We start from the raw sequence: 24833 nt of genomic DNA on the forward strand, positions 1-24833 counted from the left end.
ACTGGATAGTATACCATTAAATGTGATAGTTATGCTCCCACCATTAACCATAGTAGCTTTTCATCAGGTAAACATTTAAAATTTGTCTGAGTATCTTCATTTATGACCAAACACTGAAACCTGTGATTTGGGATAAGTGCTGATCAGCAAATGTTAAGATGCCAATTCACTAAAAAAAAAAAGGATGGAGGGACATAATGTCATCGTCATAGTGTGATCAGAAATACTATAGTTTTCACAGTCTCCACTGCTCACTTTGATTCTATAGGAGAAGTGTAAGATTCAGGACTGTTACTAAAGCGTAAACAGAACAAAAAACCTTTATCTTTAAGTGATTCACATGAAACAAAAGGTAGAAATTCTTGAAACCAAAGCTATACAAATCATAGACCCTGAAAATAGGCAAAACGGGGGCGGTGCGTGGCGCAGTGGTTAAAGCGGCCGCCCCATGTGGAGGCTATAGTCCCGCGTCGGGCAGACATTTACTGCATGTCATTCCCCCTCTCTCTGCCTCCCCCTTTCCTGTCTATCTCTGACTGTCTATCAAATAAAGGCAAAAAGCCAAAAAATATACTTAAAAAAAAAAATAGGCAAAACATGTATATAGACAAGAAATACTGATGCTGTTTACTGAAAACACTTCTGTCTGTAAAAGGAAACATTCAATTTATGATCAAGTTTCACTGGGCTTTGGGTCAAGAAACTTCAAATCTTTCCCAAGCAGTTTCCAGTAAATAAGTACTGTAGGTAGGATTTTAATGTTTTGCTCAAGGACATGTGGGGGAGTTGTCAGTTTAAAAAAACACACAGTGGTAGCCGCAGATATTGTACCTGTGATTTTATGCATATGGAAAAAAGGTCTTTGCTGCTGGGTTTATACTTTCCATTTAGTCAACATGTCAACCTTGTCATCAAGGGGAACATTTGGTGGCATCCAGCAGAGTGCAAACACACTATAAAAAGCATAGCATCACAAATTCACAAGGAGCCAAAATAAGTTTTACACCTTTTCATCTGACAGCTGTGTGGGGGAACATCATCCTCCTGTAAATGGCGTGATTAGTCCTTTCACTTTGCCTTCAGCATTATTGATTGTTCCTCTCCAACAAGAACAGATTCACTGATGCAGTTGACTGTTTCTTTTTTAGCTCTTATGTATTTTTGAAGGGTTGGACATCTGGTGGATTGTTGAAGGTGTACTGAGAGGGGAATTCAGTCCACTTTACTCCAATATCTATCTCGCTGTCTTTCATTCACACTCACTCTCTCCCTCCCAGCTTTCCTCCTGGCAGGTTTTTCTTATCAACTTTTTTTTTTCTTGGAAAAAAACTGGAAAAAAAACTGCCATAACATAAAATTAGAAACTTTACATTTTGGCATAATGTTGCTGAGCTAGTAAAATAATATCTTTTTTAATCTGAAAAAGTGACCATTCCACAAGCTCCGCATTTTGCAAAAGCACGACCACCAATCTACACATTTGCAAAACATTCCTTTATTATAAATAAATCTCCTTTTTGTATAAAAACTGGCATGCTTCAACCATGGCATTTTACAGGTTCACGACCCAAGGCTACGACCCGGTTAGCCAAGACAGCAGGAGGAAACACACTCATCTCATTATGCAAGGGCGATCCATCAGACAACGGTGAGACAAGAATGAAAAAATCGTCACAACCACAAAAATACTTACAAGTAGAGAATAACAACAAACATGTTTGAGTCTCATAGATTTTCTCTTACATTTCTCTTTTTAAATATCTTTTAAAATGTAATCTGTTAAATCTCTTTCCCGACCCCACCTTTGCCCTTTTAGATATAATGTCTACATGGTTTCCAAGAGTTTTTTTCTTTATATTTTCCTTTTTATGATTTTTTATTTTTTTCATTTTTGAAGATTTTAATAGTTACTCTGTCCACCACAGTGTCCTGTGGTATGTCACTTTTTTTTTTAATGTTGTCTCTTTTTTTTAAAACAGGTAAGTTCATGGTAGGACCAATGAGCTGTGAGCAGCGGGAAAGCAGGCACACTGACTGGCTGTTTATGTGGTCCCAACTCTCTGTGGTTTGATGCGGAACAATACAAAATGTCTCATGCTTGGATTCCATTGGGCGTTCGATCTCGCTGCCAGTTCTCATGCCAATAGGCTTTGAATGACAGCATCTTCTTTTGCTTTGGCCCCGCCCCACGACACGCCCCCCTTCTCCTGTCCAATCCCCTTCTCCATCTTCTGTGGTCCCTTCAGATGGCATGATTGTTGTAGCTGACATATGTCGTCTTAGTTGATGAAGCTGCGTGATTGTGAAAAAGAGTGGAAGATGGGGGGAAGGAGCAGAGAGAGTTGAAGAAAATGTGTAAATGGAAGAACAATGAGTGGGGGAAAAAAAGAGTGTCCGGGTAAGAAATGTGTAATGGCGTGAAAAGGAGCAAAATGGATGAAATAGAAAAGATACAATGAAAGAAAAGAGAACGATTGGAAAAATGCAGAGGGAAAAGAAACACAGAGGAAAGCAGTTGAGAGTAGATTTCTTTACAGACGGTCACGTAACAGTGTCACATCCACAGTCCACCTGAGTTGTTGGGGCTTTTTGTCAAACCCATTATGTCTTGTGTCCCCTCAAGCATTCCATGGTAAATGTCAATGTTTTTGCAGCAACCGCAGGACTCTAACTGAGCTATTGTTATACTCTGATGCTTTCATGCAACCCTTTCATTATTTTTTTTTTTCTGTCTTTCACTTCTGTTTCACCATCACACTGCTTAAATAATGGAAAAAGGTCCATGATGAAAAAAAAACATAAATATCGCAGAAATAAGTATTAGTGCATGCAATTCTTTTCCATTTATTTCAGACTTAGAAAATGTTTTTATTGATATTTTCTGAAGAGTGCTCTTAAGCAAAATGTCAGAGGATAAAAAACTAGAAACTCTTAACCTTGCGCTCTGCCCATCACCACTGACTATTATGAATAAATTGTTGCCTGAATCATATGGAACTTACTAAATTGCAAACTTTTTGCAAAGTGAAGTATATAAGGAGATGACTAAGCAGTTCAACTATTGGCTAAATGAATGAACTGTGACCTGCTTCCTTCATTGAAAGTGCTGACACAAACCTTCATAGATCTGAAACCTATTATACACCTGCACACAGACTGAACAGGAACCCGTGGCTTAGACTGTAAATATGCACATTTGATCACATGGACTGCACACACACACACACACACACACACACACAACCAATGAGATAAATTGGCACATGCACACTAAAGGATGAGACTTAAACAGATTGATGGGGAATTGAAAGAGAAGCATGTACACATACAGTACACAGCCGATATCATGCAAGCACTCACAAATGTGCACGCACATGCATAGCGCTGTCATTTCATCTGCAGACTGCTGACACAGGAGAACCAGTTCAATACAAAGTAGAGCTTTGAAGTGGATGTAATAGAGCCTCACTGTCAGAGCTCAGAGAAAACACACCATGCTATGGAAGAGCTGTCACTGCTGCGACTGTTTTTGCCATGCAGAAGAAAGTCAGGCAAGAAATTAATTGTCAGAATTCAATTAAATTTGCACTGAAACTTTGTTTTTGGCTGTTTTGTTTGTTTACGTGGTTCCATGACAACTGATTATGCAAGAAATTGAATTGAAATTGAAACCCACATGTCTCCTATATAGTATGTGCATTTATGTGTATGTGTTTCATATTCATCTTCACACAAGTGAACTTTATTCCAGGTTTACTGCACATACAGAGAATCCCAGTTGTACATTTTCATATTTCATTGGTTTGGTATGATCATTATTAAACCTTAATTCACTAACTTGTCTGTGTCTCTAAGTCCTCATTGTTCTGCTGTGAATCTCTTGACCCGTCCACATGTACTGTATTTAATATATTAGTATTTAAAGATGAATGGAAGTTGTGTGATGCAGTTAGCATGTCTGAAAGCTAGTTAGTATACCTATCAGCATGAGTACTTTGTTGTATTATTTTATATGTATAATTATAAAACTTTGTGTTCTCTTACTCACTGTTGGTCTCCATGCTCTCACACAGCTCAGTCTTCACTTCTCCGTTGGGCCGGTCTCCTCCCTTCTGGGCCAGTTTTCCCGACATGGTGGCAGCTGTCACGATTGCCTGTATAGTTATATATTCATAATGAATATTTAATGAAGACTGTTAGTATGTTCTAGCTTCCCTCATTTGTGCGTGCTCGGTAGATTTATGAGCCTCATTTCATCAGCATAAGTCGCATTTAGCATCAGCCAAAATATCAAATCAATCCAATTAAGATGGCAAATGTTGTGGAAATTTAACACATGTGACTGAATTGATCGAGTCGTCCTCACCTTGAAGCTGCGTTTCCGTTTGGGTACATTCTGCTCGGGGTGGAAGAGGATGACGTAGACCTTGGGCATGTAGAGCATCCCCAGAGACACAGAGGCAGACAGGCTGAGGGAGATAGTCAGGGTGGTGGTTTGGATATACATCTACAATGAAAGAAAGAGACATACACACAGAGGCAGAGAGACAGAGAGAGTCATTTATCACATTTCAAGTTGTCAGAGATGGTCTGTGCAATCGTCCAACTACAGAATACGTCTGATGAGGGAAAGGGGAGGAGGACAGATGGGACGAGGGGGAAGAGGGGAAGTAAAGGATGATCTAACAAGAGCGAAATTAGCAGAAAATTTGTGTAGCGACAGCCACAGTGACACATAGACAGGTAGATCAAGTGGTATATGAAATGATGGCACCGATGAAGCTGTTTAATTGCCCGTGTGCTGCAGGCGCTCATCTCTTTGTCTAAGACTGCAAAATTATTTTCAGCATTTTTTGGGGCAGACAGCAGTTCCATATGGGTGTGGTTTATCAGGTTAGTTGATAGTGGTTACACTACACTGATTTTCAGACATTTGCCTGAAAGTTAGAGTATCCAATAGATGACACGGGGCCCTGCAGGGACAGAAAACTTTATTTTTTTAGAGACTGAGCTGTTGAATGGAAGTTTTTACCCAAAACTCTGCACAGTGTACTCACACAGACAGAGAGGCAGACAGATGCTGTCCTGTATATTGAACTCAATGACTCAGTTGACTGCACGACAGAAACAATGACATGTAGTGCTCTCAATATTGTTATGTACACAGTACTGAATTAGACTATTTCAGTAGACCGTATATGGCCTCAGCCAAGTTGGAGGATAGATATAATGAAACAGGAAGACAGTCAGACACACACATATACACACTGCAGTGGACTGTGAACTATAGTCCTCAGGTCCTTAGTGAGTTTCAGAGAGTAGTTTGGAGGAGGACAGATGTAATGACAGACTTCACCCACACCCGACAGAGCTGACAAGCTCTCAAGTCATGGGGCTTATCAGGCGAGCATTGTCTACGGCGTCTGAATAGGGAGAAGCCGAGGGGGGAGGGCTAAAGTAGAGAGGCAAAGTATGGTATAAAAAAAAAAAGGAAGGTGAAAGTAATAGGGAGGTGTGGAAAGAGAAGGAAGTGAGAGAGGAAACATGAAACAAAAATTGACATTATGCGATGAGGCGAGTGAGGAGAGGAGCAGAGGAAAATGACTCATGGAGACACTGATCAAGAGAGAGAGAGAGAGAGAAGAGAAGAGGCAGTGGCCAGGTCTACACTGTCAGGAAGTTCACAGACAACACTGATTGAGGCTGTGTTGATAACTACAGCCTGACACGAAGCAGAAAGTAGAACAGACAGAAACTGCAGCTGCACTGTTACATTAACTGTGCACTGGCTGTACAGCTCTATGGAGATCAACACAGTGGCTAATACCTGATCTGTTGCTCTACAGTCCCATGGCCAATTTGTGACAAACATTACAGATAATTGAAAAGGAATCATGTATAGAAGTCCTGCTTCATACAGTCTTGTTCAATAATAAGGACCAACTCTCTTGATATCATGGTGCTTATTAGAAAACTACCCAACAGTAGCATGAATCGTTAAATGAAACAAATGAACATACATGAAACAGCAGCTGGATATCTGACACTATGGAAACATTGGGCACTCCATTATACGTACAAGGACCGAGGCAGTGGAGTAACAGTGGGAACAGAGTTCTGAGCAGGATACACTCAATTTTCATTTGTCAATTTGCTCATTAAATTCAGAATTCACTGTAGGCTGTAGCTTCTGTATGTGCCCAGAGAGGGAGTTTCATTTTCAGAAGACATTTGTGAAATATTGGAATTTGGAAATGGATATTACAAAACAAATAAATAGGAATGACTTCAGAATTCTCAATAAATACTAACAGCCCTGAGCTGCCTTTTTATGACTGTGTTTAACCCGACCCAGAATTAATAGTTTTACGTTCTTTAAATAAACCACCTACTTTAAAAGTCGGTCTGCTGTAATATGTCCTTTAAGCTCAACAAAGCCTGAGTAGACCTTCTGTCTCTTCTCTCATAAAGCACTCAATGGCAAATGGGATTGTGTGTTTTACAAAGACACAGTAAATCTAATGAACTTACACTCCATGAAAATACCTGACTTAAATTAATCCAATAGTCCCTAAGCGTTATATCTGACCTCAGACAACACACTAATAGATTTCTTTTGTAGAGGCCAAACTCATGTAAAAAATATCCTCAGTCTCCAACTCAAATTGGTCCTCACAAATCCTATAGGGGAAGAAGGAAACACACAACCGCCTGAAGGTGTAAGTTGATAACACTGACAGTAGCCAAAGGCAAAGGGCAGTGCACAGCCAGTAACTGGAGGCAAACAGGCACACACACACATTTCAGTACGTAGGTGTGTGTCGTTTACTAGGCCCTGCCTTTGAATGCATATATTCAGGCAAACCTGCATTCACATAATAAGACCTTAACAATAACTCCACATGAAAACTTAACATGGGAAAATTACACACACGACCATTATTTATTTTATCGATGATGAATGGCAGCATCAGGGAGTATGTTGTGTCAGGGGTAAAGAGCTCGGCCTGCAGCACCCCCACAGGCTCTGATAGCAGCGTACACACCACTTCGGACACAAGATAACACACACACACACACACACACACATATGTGCACGTAGGAAAAAAAGCACAAACACTAGACTGAATGATAGCCAGGTGTGAGACAGATCAAGGGGGGAGATGTTTTGAGAGGAAAATGCAAAAAGGGGACTTATGGATTCATTAGTACTTTGTCTCATTTGTTTTTTTTTATACATTTGTATACATATATTTATTTATATTTTTTCTGCCAACAAATTGGACTCAACTGAAATGTACTGATAAAGGGATCAGCGAGTGGCTGTATCAGAGTGGAACAGATGGAGACACAAAAACATGATTTCAGTAGAAGACTGAGATAGAGAACAGACAATGAAAGAGTGTCAATGAAGAAAAGAGTGAAAATGGAATAACCTCGGCTACAGAGGAAAGGCAGAGTAGAGGCAGAAGAGAGATCCCCCTAAGCAGTGAACTCTCTCTTATCAAAACAGCAGCAAGTCTGCTGATAGCTGCTTCCATTACATCCAGCCTTTGGTACAAAGTTGTGGCTTCCAGCTGTTATTTACACAAAGACACACACGTGCACACATACACACACAACTATATGTTCTCCACCTGTCCACAGCTGATAATAGCTAACAATGTGTGCATCACATGAGCACTCTATTATCCCCAAAGTCACACTCAGGAAGTAGACGATCAGCTATGGATGGCTGCATACAATGAGTTCCCCTAAGGTTTAAAACATTTACAGACGCAGACTCTGTGGTGCGTGATGGGAGGAGATTTAGAGAGACGAACAGAGGGATAGAGTGATGGCTGGTGTGCTTTTAACACCTGGGGAGAAAAAGTGAAGAGAGAGAAGAAAAAGAAGGAAAAGAGGAGGGAAACATTCACTAGACTCTGTGGACAAATACTTGACTTTTGTGTCGCTCTAACTTTTAGCTCCATGGTTAAGGGAAGTGATGGCTTCACTGAATTGCTGGTCAGTGAGTAATACTGCAGAACTTAAATTAGCAGAGCTGTGCTGGTAACACAGGAGTGTTTTTATTGTCTTTTCCTAGGGACTCCTTTTATTTTGTAAAACTGCTCATTGAAGGAGGTCCGTCTGCTGAACTGCTTGTTATTTTTCAATTAAAGGATGGGTCCGGTTCCTCAGCCTTTCCACTTTTTTTTTTACAGGCTTGATAAACATAATTTCTAACTTCAGATAGAATAGAACCTCCCCAGCGTTATTATTTTCGCAAGCAACCTTATATCATATTCAAAATATTTGTAAAAAACAAACAGCATTATCCCCATTTTTTTATTCAACATGCTGTATCACAATGACGACAGACATTGGTGCTGTTCTAGGGTTTTAGTGAAAGAGGTTGTTTTTAATCTGATTCAAGAGCAACAGTACAAAACTGCATACTTGAAACTCTGATGGATCCCACACCACTCAAATAGAGGGTGGCTGTTTTGGTCGGCTGCCAGGGCAACAGCAGCACATGGAGGGTGAAGGTGAAGGTGAAAGTGACCAGGTCTTCCGACAAGAGAGGAAGACTGAAACTCAGTCTGCTGAGCTGGTTTCATGGCCATTTGTATTCAGCTGTCAGTGAGGTGCAAGCTTGAGAGTCAACTTCTTTCAGCATGAGAGCTACAGTATAGAGGAGCTACAGAGGTAGAAAGGAGCAGTGAGCCTGCGTTTTCCCTCTAATTGTTGACACTTCTACTAGTAGATGATGTCTATTAAATTTTGAAAATCACTGTGGCTATGCTAGATATGACAAGAATCTGTGGGTGGAGCATCAAACCTGGGTCTGATTCTCTGATGTTTTTGGCTGCAAATGATTGATGGAAACAAAAATATTTACAGTCTGTAACCTGGTTTATCTGGCAACATGTAAACAGCTGTGGTAGTGTAGAGAATGGGGCATTTGATTGCCTGGAGGAACTTGCACTAAGTGCTTGTTTTGGCCACTAACGGGCTCAAACTGTTGTTATACCTATAGAGACTGACCTTTTTCTGTTAGAGAATAAGATCTGTTTAACCAGAAACAGCAATTTCATTGCTCTATTCAACACCATCAGACTCTATTGAGAAAAGCTGTTATTTTACCCATGTTCTGCAAGGTAAAGTAACTATTTTGCATATAAATATCCATAAAGGAATCACAAAGAAAAGACACTCATTTTACCCTTTCCTGCAAAAGTGCACTTTTGATAGCACCAATTGTTGACAACAAATAAAGGCTAACCCACAGACTGTATCATGTTTCCATACTCCCAACACATTATGGAGTCAAACATGATAAGCTATCAAACAGAAGAAAGAAAAATCAAAAATGCAAAATTCAATTGATGTTTCACTTTTCCATGGTCATTACTAAGGATTCTTAACTACATTTGTTTTGTCCCGTTTTAAACTCTAAATCAAATCCTACCATTAGTTTTTCTCCAAAGCATGGAGATGGATATTAGAAGTCAGTTTTCATGATGCAGCAGAATGGAAAACGCAGGACCTATAGATCTGAAGCAAACAACATTTTTCAAAAGGCAATAAGAACGCCATCTGCACAGTGCAGTGAACATTACTGCTGAATGTGAGTCGCTAATGCTGAATAGCTGTATAAGAATGCAATTCCGGCGAGACGTGGATGATCCTGAGCGACAGACAGCTTGATAGGTAGGGGGCCCATGAGTGGGTTCGGTGAGAGAGAGCAGCCTTCTTTTCACAGCAAGCCCATATGATAGCTGAAGCATGACAGCTAATGCTGATGGTACTGGGTGACTTGGCTGCTCCATAAATGACTAGAATGTGCACCTTATAGAGACTCCATCAGAAGCCAATCAGCTAATTACACCCATCTTCTGCATGTAATGTGATTTCCTCACGCTGGGGCCAACAGGTGACACACACTTTAAGTTGAGCCTTTAAAGGAGACATATCATGGCCCTTTTCCACAAATTACAATAGTGCCCAGGTGTCTTAAAGACATGTCTGTGACATGCTTCGGTCATAATACCCCAAGGATCAAACATCATAGCTCTGTATTCATCCTCTCAAAATAGCCTTGTTCAGAACGGCTGATTTCAGTGTCTGTCCCTTTAAATGCAAATTAGCCACTGACTGCCCCTGGACTTTAACCTAGGGAGCCTGCAAATTACAGATGCTTAGTCAATTCTCACATTTTGGTGGCTGGAAGGCAAGCCAAACACCCAAATATATGTTAAAGAGCCTTCAAAAAGTGATATTTCCATCATATGTCCCCTTTAAATACGTTGTATGAATGGGGGGAAAAAAAACATTGCCACAGTTTGTGGACTCCTCATTCCCTCAACAACTCCACTTGGCTTCCAGGGGATCTATATTTGCTGCCAAAAAATGCCACTCACTGTGAGTCTAGTGATTTAGTTTAATCACTGCCTTTAAAACTGGAGTGGGTCAGACTGAGGCATGATGCAACCAAATCTTCGACACTTGAAGTGATCTGAAGGAGTGTGTGTGCCGCTGAAAAGCATGCATTCCTACTAATTTCACTCAGAACGTAGATGGGTTATGAGAAGAGAAGTACACACACACACCAATCCCAGCTTCTCATGCTTGATGAGCCGAGACATAAAACATGCTCAGTCATTACACCGCTTCTGTGATTATTGCGACTCCTTTCATATGTAGCACAGAGCGAGGAAAGGGTGGTGAAATCAAAGAGCTCTGGCCGGCAACATGGCCGACTTTGCCAATTGCAGGGAGGAGGGGGACAGAGAGAATAGCTGGGGGCCTCAGAAGGTAGAACTATCTGCTGAGTCCACCACTCGAGAGAAAGAACGATACAGAGGGAGAGGAAGAAAGAGAAACAGATGGCGTGAATATGAAAGACAGTGAGAATAAATTAGGGAAAGCAAGAAAGGAGGGAGGAGAATGACAAATGAGAAAAGAAACATTTTGGAGAAGACTCATCTGCTAACAAGACGTGGGGACAGAGGATTAAAGATGTGATGAAGGGACGGACAGAGTGATGACGAAGCAGTGCAGAAGGACAGTGACTGAATTGAGGAACAAAGTCCAGCAGTGCTTTCAGCCATGGGCATGTTGTTTGTAATTCAAAGATTTCACCCATGGGACACTTACATGGAAGATCAAACAGGTTTAAATTAACACCAGCACAAACTTCACGACCAGCACCAGGGTTTCATTGTGCGCTGCCAAGTGGCTGACTGGTTTCCTGTTGTGACTCGTTGGCATTGCTACGCAGTGTGGCATCACTGAAAGCCTAACCAACTGCAGAGGCATTTCACTGTTGATAAAAGGGCAGATATATCACAGTGAACCTCACTAGGAATCTCTGTAAGCTTTGAAATCTTCATGGACACATTATTTTTAGTAATATCTTTGCAAATAGACAGGAGACATTTTCTACCACAAAGAAAAATCACAACACAATGGGTTTGATTGGTGGAAACTGATTGGCAGTAGTGGAGCATCTGCTTTTCACTTGGGCACCGTTGCACCAAATATCTGCTCATTTTCATCAAGCTGAACCCATGTTCAACTCTGTGTTGTCACAGAGTGACCGGGATCTCTCACCAAACACCACCCCCGTTCCTTGCGTGTCTCACAGCTCTCATCTGAAATAAATAACTGGTGGCCATTTCTGTTTCATGTTATGAGTCAGCCAACGGTCAGGGAGAAAGAGGGATTGGAGAGGAGAAACTGAGGGGTAAGATTTTCATTCCCACAGATGTCTTGAATCTTTCTATCTCTCTGTTATTCCCCCATTTCTGCCCACAGTAGCTCTAATGATTGGTTGCCACTCTGCACTGCTTTTCCAAACTACTCTGTTTCTCTCTCTGTGGATTGTTTTCCTCACCCCTTCTGCTTCTTAGTGAGTTGTTCTTCATCTTTCTTCCTTTTCATAGTATAGTATCTCCATGTCATCCATCTCAGCTCTGCAGCATTTAACGTGCTGCTGTCTGTGAATGCTGATAATGAGATGAGACGTCCTTCATAGGTCCCTGTCCCAAGCAAAACCTTTTACGAGCGGGGTAACATTTCAGATCGCCTGAGGGTGTCTAACTAACTTCACAGTGCCATTTAGTGTCAAACCCCTCTGGGTGTGTGTGTCTAAATGACACCCCCTGCTTCCCTCCTCTCACACTGTGGGACTACTAATCATTTTAATCACCTGAGCCATGGGAGGATGAATGGATTTTATTTTCCATCTATTTTTAAAAGAAATTGAGGCAGTCATGTCCAAACCAAGTCTGTCACGTTGAAACATGAACGATTATTACCTCTATTTTTACTAATTTGTTTGTTCAGAACAAATAAATTACTTAAATGCAAATGCTGGGAAACATTTTTCATTGTCAAACATTTTTCATTGTCAAATTAATTCAATGCTATGGTTAGCAAGTTATAATTAAGGACAATAAGCTTGATCCATGATGATACTATAAGAATATATTTTGAATATTTGTGCTTTGCATCAGGGTTTGTCCAAAAACATTTGTGTTAGTTGCTAGCATAGTGTGAACCAGTTAATCTACAAATTAATCCAGTAATCCAGCCATAAAAGCATGGAGAGCTGCTGTAACCCACTACCACTTCCATGCACACTCTCGATTAAGTTACCAACTACAACAATTCACCAGAAGTCACTGTATTATCAAGCTTCTACAAACATCTACAAATACCGTATTTGTAGATGCATTTCCTGTACTTGTGTGACTGCCTCTTTATATGTTTCTCTCTGTGAGTCAGTCTTCAAAGTAAGCTGGAGTTGTGTTTGATCATATGCTTAGACCAGTTCACAAAGACGGCTTAAGAGGTTTCAAACATAGTGCAAAGTTTTTGATCTACAGCTCCTCACTCCAAACTTGGTAAAAGTGAAGTTGTTGTGTCAGATGGAGGAAACTCAAAAAAAAGAAAAACCTCCACTACACTGATTAAAAAAAATACAACCAAGATTTCCATCTTTTTGTTTTATTTTTTTATTTGCTCACTCTGACCTGAGATTAATTTTACGTTTCATTTGCTCCAAGCTCTTCTCCTGAGGAACTTTCAATCGGCAGTAAAATGCCTCAGCAGTCATGGATCACCACCATTTATAAGATGCTGAGCAATAGAACCATGTAGAGGACGACAACAGACTGCTAAGAACTGGCAGTCTTCACTTTTAGTCACGGCAATCTCATAATGTCTCACTGTTTACTTTCCCCCTGGAAACACAGAGATAAGACCTGTTTTTGTTGGACGCCAAAAAACCTTGTACATCAAACAACTTATCAAGGGAGAAAAAAATCACAATTAAGTATCACTGCGGCAGCCTATTTAATTAAAACATTATTTGATCCTTTGAAATATAACTGTTTTCATTTAATATATCACACTGCAATTATGCAATCTATTTAATCCATATTATGTAGTCCACACAGTTTTTTACTGAATCAAGCTCTGGAATCAGTTTTTACCCAGCTACACAAGTGGATCAGATTAGCTTAAAATAACCTCAAAACCAACTAAACAGTCATCATTACAAGTGTTCAGTTCAAACCACCGGCCCTTGTAGTTGAGAGGGATACCTACTGTATTCAGGGAGATGTTCAATTTACTTAAAGCCCCACTATGTAACTTTTAATGTTGTCTATCAACAAAGATTGATTATTTAATTTGAAAGTATGTGTTTCATTAATCAGTAATTACCCTATCAACAAACTTAAGTGTTCTGGTAAGCTTTGAATTTTCCATAGAGCTGGCGAGCTCAATGCTGGCTGCCATGTTTACGCTCAGTGGCAGTGTGACTGTAAGGTAGCCACAGAAACACTGACTTACTGAGAGAGAGACACCGGAGCGGTCTGCTCTGGGAGAAACAATCAAGGTGGCATCGATCATCAGGTGTAGTGTGAGAAAGGATGGAGGGTCACACCTATGCTGCATTCACGCGGAATCAGGCAGACGGCAGTCGGCAAACACACAGGATGTAGTTTTAGTGGACGAGAGAAGGCCAGTACAACGTGAGTGAGGTAAACAATATGACATCGCCGTAACAACATACTGTCACAAGTGTACAGTATTGTTTTGCCTCGTGCCGTTCTGACGAACCACTTGTTTGTTTTTCCCGTTCCGTGCAGCGGCTGTGGTCCGTCTGCCCGATTCCACATGAATGCAGCATAAAAAATATGATTGAGTTGGAACCCACTGCTAGATGGGAGACATCACACAGTATGTCTTTAATATATATATTCTTTTCTTTCTTTTTTTGTGGATATAAATGTACTTTTCTGGCTCTTTTTTTCAAGATGCGTCTTATTCAGAGCTGGTAAAATCCCCCAAGTTGCACTTCTCCACACGCCCGTCACACACGCATGTCAAACATGGCGCTATTATGAAAAACTAAAAGAGACAGAAAGCACTGACACAGGAGTCTCTGCCATAATAATTTAACTTCCTGTCAGTGGAGCTTAATTGGGCTCAAGTGTGGTCATTGTTGTCCACCAGTGCCTCATTATCTTCTACAAAACAGCACTTAAGAGACAACTTTTTTTCCTCTATCTAATCCATATTGGTCCAAGGTCTTTAGGGTGTCGTGAAACAGTGCACAGGCTACTTCATAAAATAATGTCACGTCTGTGTTTGCTCTGCCCCAGCTTGTTAGCGTGTCTCTTATTGACTTGCAGATCTGGATGAGGTTTGGCAAGAAGTCTCAAGTCAAACAAATTTGGAGCTGTGCTTGGAGGAGTCGCTGCTATGCATACTGTGAGGATGGCCCTGTTGTGAGACTCTCTGCTCTCTCTCTCTGCTAACTGACACGACTGTGGTCCCACTGTGCACAGCTCCAGCCAATTAAAATGCCCAGCACGGACTTATATGGAGTGTCATCAGTCAGCAAACCGCTGTCCACACTGTAGGGCAGAAAAAAAGTGTCACACCTTGGGCATGTAACATGAGAGTTCACTCTCGAGTGGTAAATGTGCCTGTTTATGCAGCTGACTTTATGCAGTCTTGGAAGAGAATGAGCCGGAAATAACACAAAACATTTTCCCCATAGTAATACTGAATTGCAGTACATAGTCCCAACCCTGTTTTGTAATGCTAATGAAATTAATGCAAGAAACTGAAATCAAGGTAATGAAACCACCGCATCCCTGCAACTTTATTTAAGGGAACACATCTTTGGACTTGCATCAATCTGCTTCTTTTAATTATGTTTCTGTTCAGAGTAGCCCACCAGCTCCTCTTATCTTAACCCTGTTTTGAAATTTCTACTCCTGGTGAAGGAAATGTCATTAGCCCCCGGTGCCCACCAGAAGTCATCAGGATATTGTTGCATTAATCGTTTCCTTAATGTTTTAATTATGTAGTGGCCACACTGCTTCATTATTTCTAACTGTGGAGGAAAACGCTGTGCTAGTGATAACTAGAACAAGTGATGTTGAGACTTAATCTGCAGCCAAATTAGAAAAGCAAGAAACCTCTGGTCCACAGTGCCCATCTTTGAGAGATTAAATTATGCCTCAGGTTTTATGAGTTTGTGGTTTGAATCAATAGCAGAGAAAGTGAGTTTAACAAATACTCTGAAGTCAGATTTTATCTGTCCTCAGGAAGATATCCGACAAGTTGAGCCTATTACTAAAGCAATTTTCTTTGCATGTTCAGGCAAGGCAGGGGAAAATGTTAACTACAATAGTTCACTAAAAATCATTTTGTCATCATTAGTTTGCATAGTATGCACTCCTTCAAGCAATCCTCTCAGGTATAGTAATTTTGCTTCAAGCTGTACTAACTCCCATCTGTTTAATTCAAATCCTAGAATACACACAGCGATGAAGCTGTTACTCTGATACACACACACACACACACACTGTAATTACACATTCATAAAGATACATACAACACTAGAAACTTGTATACCAATATGTTAAGTCAAATAAATGATCTCATGCGCTCACAACATACTGTCAATCACATTTGAAGCAACACACCAGCACATGCACACAAACTACAAAGAAAGTGCAGTTGTGCACTCTCCTCTAGTGACTCACACTAAAAGGCGCACAACATTTACTGTAGGGAAAGCACTTTAACTCTTTCACTGCCAAAGACGAGTTATCTCGTCTTAGCGAATCCAAGCGTAGTCTGCCAAAGACGAGATAACTCGTCTTAGCGTTTTTTTAATGGCAACGCCATGCTGAATGTCTTGCCCTACTCCTCTGTGAAGATCAGACTTGTATCATCAAAATAAAGTGCAGAAAAACACATTTGGATTGAGAGATGTAAAAAATATAGCGTATCCCCCCCCCCCTCACGGAGCGGGTGTCTGACTGCAGCGGCGCCGCTCCGTGACACTCTGGCCGCCGGTGAGAGCTTAGGGGGCGGCGGCGGGGCTCATGGCGGCTCGGCAGCTCGTCGAAGCTCCGTGCAGCTCCGTGATACAAAGCACAAACGTCAGTAACAACAACCCCGTTGATCGCTCGTCGTTAGTCGTCAAGAGCGTTTGGAAAGTCGCCAGATTTTGCGAGAAATCACTCAGATAGCAGCTTGAAAACCCCGCGATCTACAGTAGTGTGGATGAGGAACGGACGGCGCCGGCGAACGTGACGAGAGGTAAACGTGGTGGGAGTGTCTGTACTCTGTTGTGAGCGCACATGTCTGTGGCTGTGAGTTCAGGGGGCGTCAGCCAGAGCTGTCGGCTGTGTGTGTGTAGATGTGTGTGAGACAGAGAGAGTGAGTGAGACCGCTGCCTGCTGACCAGAGGAAGCTGGATCTGATCTAAAGCGCCGTGTTTCGGCTACAAAAACCTGTCGAACTGATCCGCGCGCGCGCGCGCACACACACACACACACACACAGACACACACACGCACGCACACACACACACACACACACACACACACACACGTATGCACACACGTATGCACACGCACACGTCACGTACGCACACACACTAAAAAAAAGGAAAGAAAAAGTTGTAACTCAAAGAAAAGAAAGAAAAAAGGCTGCAGAAGTGTGTGTCAGTAGCTAAATATTTTGTCTTTTGTCATCAAAAGTCATTTGTCAGTGTTGATTTAGTTGTTGTTTACAAGAGAACAACTGTACAGATGTTGAGGCGTCACTAAAGCAAAATATAAAGGAGCCAATTGTACTGGTTCACCTGAAAATGACAGCCGACACAAAAAACCTCTTTTTCTCAAGATTTTGGTGCCAAAATGGCATTTTGGGCTAAACTAACCTATATTCAACCGTCAATTTCACAAGACTGGAACAAGATAGAAACAAACAGGTTTTTTTGCTGGAAACTAGAGACCCTCTTCTTTCCTTTGATGGGTTGAATGTGTATGTAGTAACAGTACATAATATTATGGTGGGTCTGCGGAAATCAGTCAAAAAGCTGGAAAATGCCTGGCAAGCTGGAGGAAGCTGCTGTGAGAATGGCTGGCAGTCAAAGAGTTAATAGGCCAGCAATATAAAACCTCTATTCATCTGGAGGCATCGACAGGACTTAAATTCAAACTTCACAGCAGTACCTCACTAGTTGACCAGACTTTTTACTCTTGATTCAGACCTGAATTCTGCCTGAAGCACTGAGTCTGACAGCACCAGAGTCCTCACGCCAAGTGTTTCCTGTCCATTGCCAGAAACGAGAGGCCAACTTATTGCATTTGCACAGCAACAGCTTGAAAGGCAACAAACTTTGAATTGCTCTGGGGATCAGCAGTGCAGCACTAATTAAATTTTGGCACCAGCAATGGCTTAATTGATCAATTTTTCAATGTTTGTAATTTTACCTAAATTATCATCTTCGTGGTAAATAAATGTGGTACAGTTTACTTAAAATATGATGTATTTGCATAAAAGACTGCCAACATAATTACTTAATCAGCTACAGTGTCGGAGTTTAGACTTCTTTAATTTTTTCTTTCTTTTTTTAATTTGTATGCAGTGTGTTTGTATAAGCTTCACAAAACCTTACGGACACTTTTTGCAGAGTCATCCTCAAAATGTGTTTGGAACTTGACTGAAGTCCGCCTGAGGCAAAATGAATCGACTGGATCTCTCTGTAGACCTCTGCTATGAAATGGTGGCGATCGATTGATCAGGACAATCATTTAAAAGCATTTGTAAAGCACTGAGTGTTCCCAGGAACTCAGTGGCCTTGATAACGGTGAAATGTTGTTTGGGATTATTTGGACTATTGGACATTTTGGAGAGATGGCCTTCCAGGCAAGAAGGGCCTTGGTCTGGGAAGTGACCAAAGGTCGACTAATTGATCAGTCTAACAGAGGTTCGGTAGTTCACTTCTGAGGGAGAACTGCCAGAGGGACGGCAAGAGTAGAAGGGCCTGATCATCAGATTGTCTGGTTTCATTGACAAAAATTCAATCTTTTTGGGCAGAACTCCAAACTCTATGTCTGGCCATTGACCCTATAGTAAAGCATGCTGGTGGCAGCTTCGTAAAATGTAAGGTGTTTTTCAATGGCAGGGACAAGGACAGTAGTCAGAATTCAGAGAAGGATGAAAGCAGTCGAGCAAAGAGCAGCCCTTGAAGAAAACCTGCTACAAAGTGCAGGTGACAGTTCACCTTTCAGTATGACAATGGCCTGAAGCATAGAGCCAAGCAAACGCTGGAGTGACTTCAAAACAAGTCTGTGTCCTGAAGGAGTCCAGCCAAGAGTCAGACTACAATCCTATTGAAAATCTGTGATGAAACCAGAAGGTAGAATATTTTTCATCCAGTCAGACAGAGAGGATCTGGGAGGTAAATCAGACAATAAAATGCACTGTAGGGGCCTGAATGCACTCTGAAGCTACTGTACGTAGGGATGAAACGACGACAGCTACCATGGAGGTGGAACAGAATCAGCAGCAGCACATCTGACATTTGGTATTTCAGCTATGTTGCAGAGATGTGAGGGTGATGGAAGTGACTCTTGCACCGGGCCTCAACAGGGAATTTTGCTGAGAAGTGTAAATTCGTAGTGTTCTTTGCCTGTCTCGCTGCTCCCCAGAGGATAGTTTCTGTGCGCGCGCATGTGAGGGTACTTAAATGTATGTCTTGGGGAACGCAGTGCATGCACGTGTGTCTGCAAGTATGAGCATCTCTGTGCAAGGTCCCCCTTGGGCGCCCCCCCATCCTTCAGCATCTTCACTGTTTGATGTCAGGATCTGACACTTGCTGTCTGTCTCTCCCCATTTTTGGCCAAACGACCAAATCCCACCAGAACCCTGCAAAAAGATTACAAAACCCATTCCTTCAAAAATGAATGAAAGGTTTTTCTTTTCTTTCCTCTGCGCAGCCTGTTGAAGATAATCACCCCAAGGATTGTTAAATTCTGTCAGAGTGAAGACGACATAACGTATAAATTCAGCAGAGGGAGGAAACATTGTTCAGAAGTGATCTGTCCTGTGTGCGTGTTCAGTTGATCCCTGTGCAGAGCCACTATAGGTGTTTTTGTGTGGGAATATCAGAAAGTTTCCTTATACGGTGGTACCCTGGCTGTGAAAGTTCTATATGGATTTTTACTCCAAATCATAGCAAGAAAGTTTCCATTTTTGAAAGTACTTTCTTAATCATAACCACATTTGCCCCTAAACCTCAACCAAATGTACTATGTCAGTTGCTAACACATGCTGGAAAAGAATTTCTCACCACTTAACAGCTCCACATAATAATTTCCATAGTGCAGGTACATTGACATTTGCGTACATTTGTGCATCTGCATTTCACAGGATGTGGGATGCTGTAGTACAGCTCATGCAGTTTTATGACAGAGCCTTGTGCTTCAGTACTTCTATTCACCTGCCTTCGCTTATGTACTGTATGCACTTCCCTTGAGCATCGCATGCATACATACATTATGTTCCCATTTAAATGCTCACATTGCTTTCCCTATTATTATACACGGGGCTGAGGCATTGGGAGCTTTGTACTTGTGAATGCAACAAGAGGCTCAATGCAGTCTCTACTGTACATGAGTTCACAATGTTATGATCAAGATAATTACTCTGACGCAGATTCAACTTTGGCCATCTGTCAGATTCCACAAGGATTCAGACATTCTTCATGTCTCGCCTCTTCCACTTCATCCTGTTTTCTGTCTCTTTTTATCTCCGTTTATCAATATGAATCTTCTTCTCTCTTTCTTCTTCTTCTCATCTTAAGTGTCTAATGGCTGTGTGTAAATCCCACCTTCCTTTGACTCTCAGTGTCTGCTATTTAGTTGTTAATGTCACTCTCACTCTGCACTCCCAAGCTCTCTGGATCAGACTTCTTTTCTACATATTGCCTCCCTTTACTTTTCCTCCAACTCTCTATCCTTCCTTCATTCTCCATCTTTTTCTTTTTCGGCATCATTCTCACCGTCTCAGCCCCCTCTCACTCTCTCTCTCCCGTGTCTCTTTTATTCTACCTCCTGGGCTCTTTCCTCCTCTGTCTCTCCCGGCCTCTTCAGATTACTGTAGATTGATTACCGACAGTTACTCTCGGTAAGGATCTGGGCGGTCACTGGTCCTCCACCGGGACCCACAGTCATGGCCATAAATCTGTCTGAGGACGCTGAGCTGCGACACCGCGTATATATGTGTGTGTGTTGTGAGGGGAAGAGACAGATTTGTGGGGCAGGTAGATAGATTGTGTGTGTTCTTTATATACTCCCGAGGACCAAACACAATCACAGGGAGAGGAAAAAAATGAGGAAAGTTACTCAAAGTGAGACCGTTTGCCATTCTTCACTTCTTAAAGGGGCTATTGTGAGGTTAAGACTCTTGAGTCCTGCTTTGGTGTTAGGTGAGGCAGTAGCACGCATGTGTGAGTGAGGGTGTGGGTGGATGGGTGTGTGAGAAGGGCATGTGAATGGGAGGCCTTGAGGGACAGAAAGTGCATGGGCGTGCATGAATAGCACCTTTAGTGACTGAACAAGTAGATTCATACCGTTCAGAACATGCGGCTCTGTCCTTCTAAGACACTGCAGAATTCAGTCCGTTCCCTATGACTGCGTTTGGACTGTACTGCAAACCACACACCCAGATCCATTCGTGCCAATGAAAAACTCACTATAAAAATGTCATATTTGAGCAAAGAGTTTCTTGCGGATGGAGAGGAACAGCTAGTCCCGTACTTGCATATCAGAGACACTAACAGGGCATGATTCAAAAATCTCTCAGCTGCTACTTCATCAATATACAAACATGACTAACAAGCCAAGATGTCTCCGCCTGTGCAGGCAACCGGTGCACACGTAATGACAAAAAGCAAACATACAAAAACCATGCGTGCTGCGTATAAAAAGACCCACGCTCTCTCACACACACTGAGAGAGTGGGTTTGTGGGTAGCAGCAGGATGGTTGCTTCTTCCTCTGTTGGAGGCAGGAGATAACAAGCTGACCAGATTTAAGGCATCTGGAGGAGAAGAGGTGGCTCATGGGGAGAGAGAGGAAGAGGAATACAGATAAAGGGGGAAAAGAACAGAGAGAGAAAAGAAAAAGAAAGAAAGATGGTCTTCTGTCCATAGTGTCAGGCAAAGGTATGATGAGGCAGACACAGAGAGAGATAGCTGGAGAGAGGATGTACCCTGTGGATACTGCTTTACAACAAGCAGAGAGAGGCAGAGAGAAAGCACACATGCACATGACCACAACACACACACACAACCTTTCTCATTTCTGCAGGGTGCGGCAGAAGCTGTTGGAGCCAGCAGCCTCTGCATGGTAGCATGACCTATTTCAAAACAATACTTCCCTGGTTGGTGATGGTTAAGAATCCCTCCCTCCCTCTCTCCCTTGATTTATCTCTCGCATTCTTATTCTGTGTCTCACTGTCTCCCCGCATGTCCCTATCCCTTGCTTTCCCTTTCAATTTTTATCTCCCTTCTCTTTGCCTTTCTCCTCCTGTCTTCTCTCCCTCTCTGTCTTCTCTGCCCGCTGCGACTCAAAGCCACGTTGGGTATTCGGAGGGGAGGAGTGTGAGGGACAGCACTGGAGACGAATGGAAGAAGGGGTGTTAAATCAAGGGGGAGAAACCGTAAACATGAGATTAGGAGCGTGTGAAAGGAGGTTGTGGTAGGGATTAAACAGATGTAAGTGCATGAGAGGGAAAGAGAAGCATGTGACAGTGAGTGGGTGAGCAGAGAAGATGAGGATGTGGCATAATCTAAAGTCTCCATTTGTCGGTAAATGAACCACACAAATTAATTCTAAGAGAGCAGAGAGAGACAATTAGGTGTTACATACTGTATGCGAGGGATTTTCTTTACAACCATGGAGCTAAGAGAGAGAATAGTGTATCTTTAGGTAAGGGGTTATGCATTGTAACCCTGGGTATGGGTGACTGTGATGGCCTCTATAGGGTTCACCACTCTCCTCTGCTCCCCAGTGACTATTCTGCTGATCTCAAACCAGTAAACCAGCCTCTTCCACAGTCTTACCACTTACAATAAACCATTTAGACCTCAGCTCCCTAAAGACCAAACCTTGCAAATAAGAAATGGAGCTGCATGTGATGTTACATGTTTAGGGAACCCCTAAACAGAGAGGGAGGGATTTCAATCACTCCTGTAAATGCTGCCTCTAAATCACCCATTCACACCTTCCACTACTAGATGTTCTGTGTCCTGCTCACTGACGTCCACTCTGACGTGCAGACAGGAGAAGCAGATGAACTGCCAGCCCTGCATTTAATGGAGGCTGATTCAACCTGCTGACCACGAGGCGTGCTGGTGACGTTCTACTATCTGAGCAATCTCCATGGAAAAGTCCATCAGGTGCTAAAAGAGCGTGAGATGCATTTAAAATGGCTGGGAAAACGAAGGAAAGTGGACCTTGACGCAAGAATTTTCTTTTGTCAAGGTGAAAGATTAAAACGCTCCCACAGAGATGCATTCTATCAGAGCTGCCCCGAGAGGAAGCACGCATGGTGAGGTCTGACTGAATGGCTCAGAGCACTCGTACAATGCACGTCTTCACTCTCAGTTAAATGTCTCCACATAGCTTCCATACGAGCTGCTACTGTGTCAGGAGCCTTGTCACAACCTCACCGCCATTAACAAACAGCAGCTCCTCTACCTTTCAGCATTCCTGGGCGAGTGTAGGACGCAAACAGTGCAACTTCCCCGCCCCCTCCTGAAACCAAACCTATGCCCTTGGTAGAGCTCTCCTCATTAAAGCCCCATCAGCGAGTCACATCATTACCTGTTTATTCCTTTCACTCCTCTCCCTCCTCCCTCTCCTCTGCTCTCTCTGTTAGCTAGCCAGCTGCCACACACTCCAGAGGATATTCCAATTACAAACAACATACACAGACACACAAATGTGCACTGGTGGATCTTCCAATTAAATATACCACACCAGACAAACACACTGAAATACAAATACACATTAAGTTGCTGGTGGACATTCTAATTAGCTGAGCAAACATGGCGCGGACGACGCTCAGCCTGTCCACGGAGACGGGACACTACGGCACATCAGAATAACACACACATACACACATGCATGCACACACAAATGCATGGGTACCCCTTAAGGTGGCATAACATATTCACATTTACAATCATCTGCGGGGTCATGGACAGGGTAAATTTGTGGTTTCTCGGTCATTCAAACAGTCACTTAAAGCTGGAGCGGGCAATATGTCAAATGTGCTCGATTTATCTTGGCTGGTTCCACATGGGATTAAGTCAAGGACAGCATCGCAAACACTGTGAATATATTCTCACACAATTATTTCAAGATGCCTTTATAAAACATTTCTTTGGCATGTTGCTCCTCTAACTCTCTCCTGTGGCTGAATTATTAACATTATTTCCACAAATATCAGGTATCTGAAATGTTTATCTAGTGCAAGTATAGTCTCCTTTATCTGTCCATACAGAAACTAAAATTGATAAATATTAGAGATATTAGAGACTAGTGATAGCAATAGTTACAGGACAAAATTCAAAACAGATGATCTGTATCACGACATACTGTATACCCTAAAAACTATTGCAGTATTACCTATAGATCATGTTGCTCATTAGAACCTCAGTCTTTGGAATAAGTATAATTCAATTTGATGCAGATGTTTTTGTACAGCACTAAATTGTGATGTAATTTACACTTTCTCATTATTGTAATCATACCAGCAATATCCTGTTGTGAAATGAAAAAGGTCAAGAAAGTAAAACATGAAAAAAAAGACTTATGTCAAAACTTCCTGCTACAGTAACTAGTCCAAATTGAGCAGAGGAAAAACACCATGAAACACCCAGCATGACTCTGATTTCCCTGTTGTGTGATTATACAGGATCACTTTGATGTCAGCTTTATGCCATGTGACAGAGGCGAGTGCCCTCTTTGAATGAAAAAGGGGCCAAGACATGGGGAAAGAGGGAAATGGAAATTGTCTGACTGACACTTCAAAACATGGAAAGAGCTTCTTTTACTGAGGGGGAGGGAGGGAGGAGCTGGAACTGGACACGTAGGTACAGTATATAGCTGGCATGCAGGGGAGGACATTAAAGTGGGGCAGGATATTGACAGTTGAGATTGTGGTGATGGTTATCTCAAGGACACAGTTTCCACTTAAACACACATGTACACAGACACGAGCATAAACATACTGTGCAAGTTTTTCAGATGTGTACATTAAACTGATTAATAACCTATGTTTCCAATACCACTTCAGGTTTATGATGTATGTCTCTACATGTGCACCATGCTGTATCTGAAACCAGTGAAATGCAAAGGGCTATCTATCTGTTCATGGCCATGTAGACACGTCCATTTACTGCTTATCTTAGCATTCCTACTATATGCGCACATTTACAGTTTACAAAAGGCACGCATGT

The 24833-nt window shown here is 42.0% G+C and overlaps 1 protein-coding gene across 3 annotated transcripts in view; it reads right to left on the minus strand.

Annotated features, from left to right (window-relative positions):
* Positions 1–1872: 1872 nt before the first annotated feature.
* Positions 1873–24833, minus strand: part of grm8a (glutamate receptor, metabotropic 8a) — a 218706-nt gene continuing 195745 nt past the window's right edge. For 2 of the 3 annotated variants that reach the window (XM_085769754.1, XM_085769755.1), the window contains exons 12-14: positions 4367–4507; positions 4049–4154; positions 1873–2292 (exon numbers count right to left, since the gene is read on the minus strand). In XM_085769754.1, coding sequence (XP_085625880.1) covers positions 2243–2292; positions 4049–4154; positions 4367–4507 — 297 coding nt within the window. In that variant the 3' untranslated portion in view covers positions 1873–2242. Of the gene's footprint in view, positions 2293–4044; positions 4155–4366; positions 4508–24833 lie in introns of all 3 variants that reach the window. The other variant, XM_085769756.1, reaches the window with a different exon arrangement.

Source organism: Trachurus japonicus, chromosome 23, assembly GCF_045865225.1.
Source record: "Trachurus japonicus isolate A0001 chromosome 23, Traja_1.0".
Classification (NCBI taxonomy): domain Eukaryota; kingdom Metazoa; phylum Chordata; class Actinopteri; order Carangiformes; family Carangidae; genus Trachurus; species Trachurus japonicus.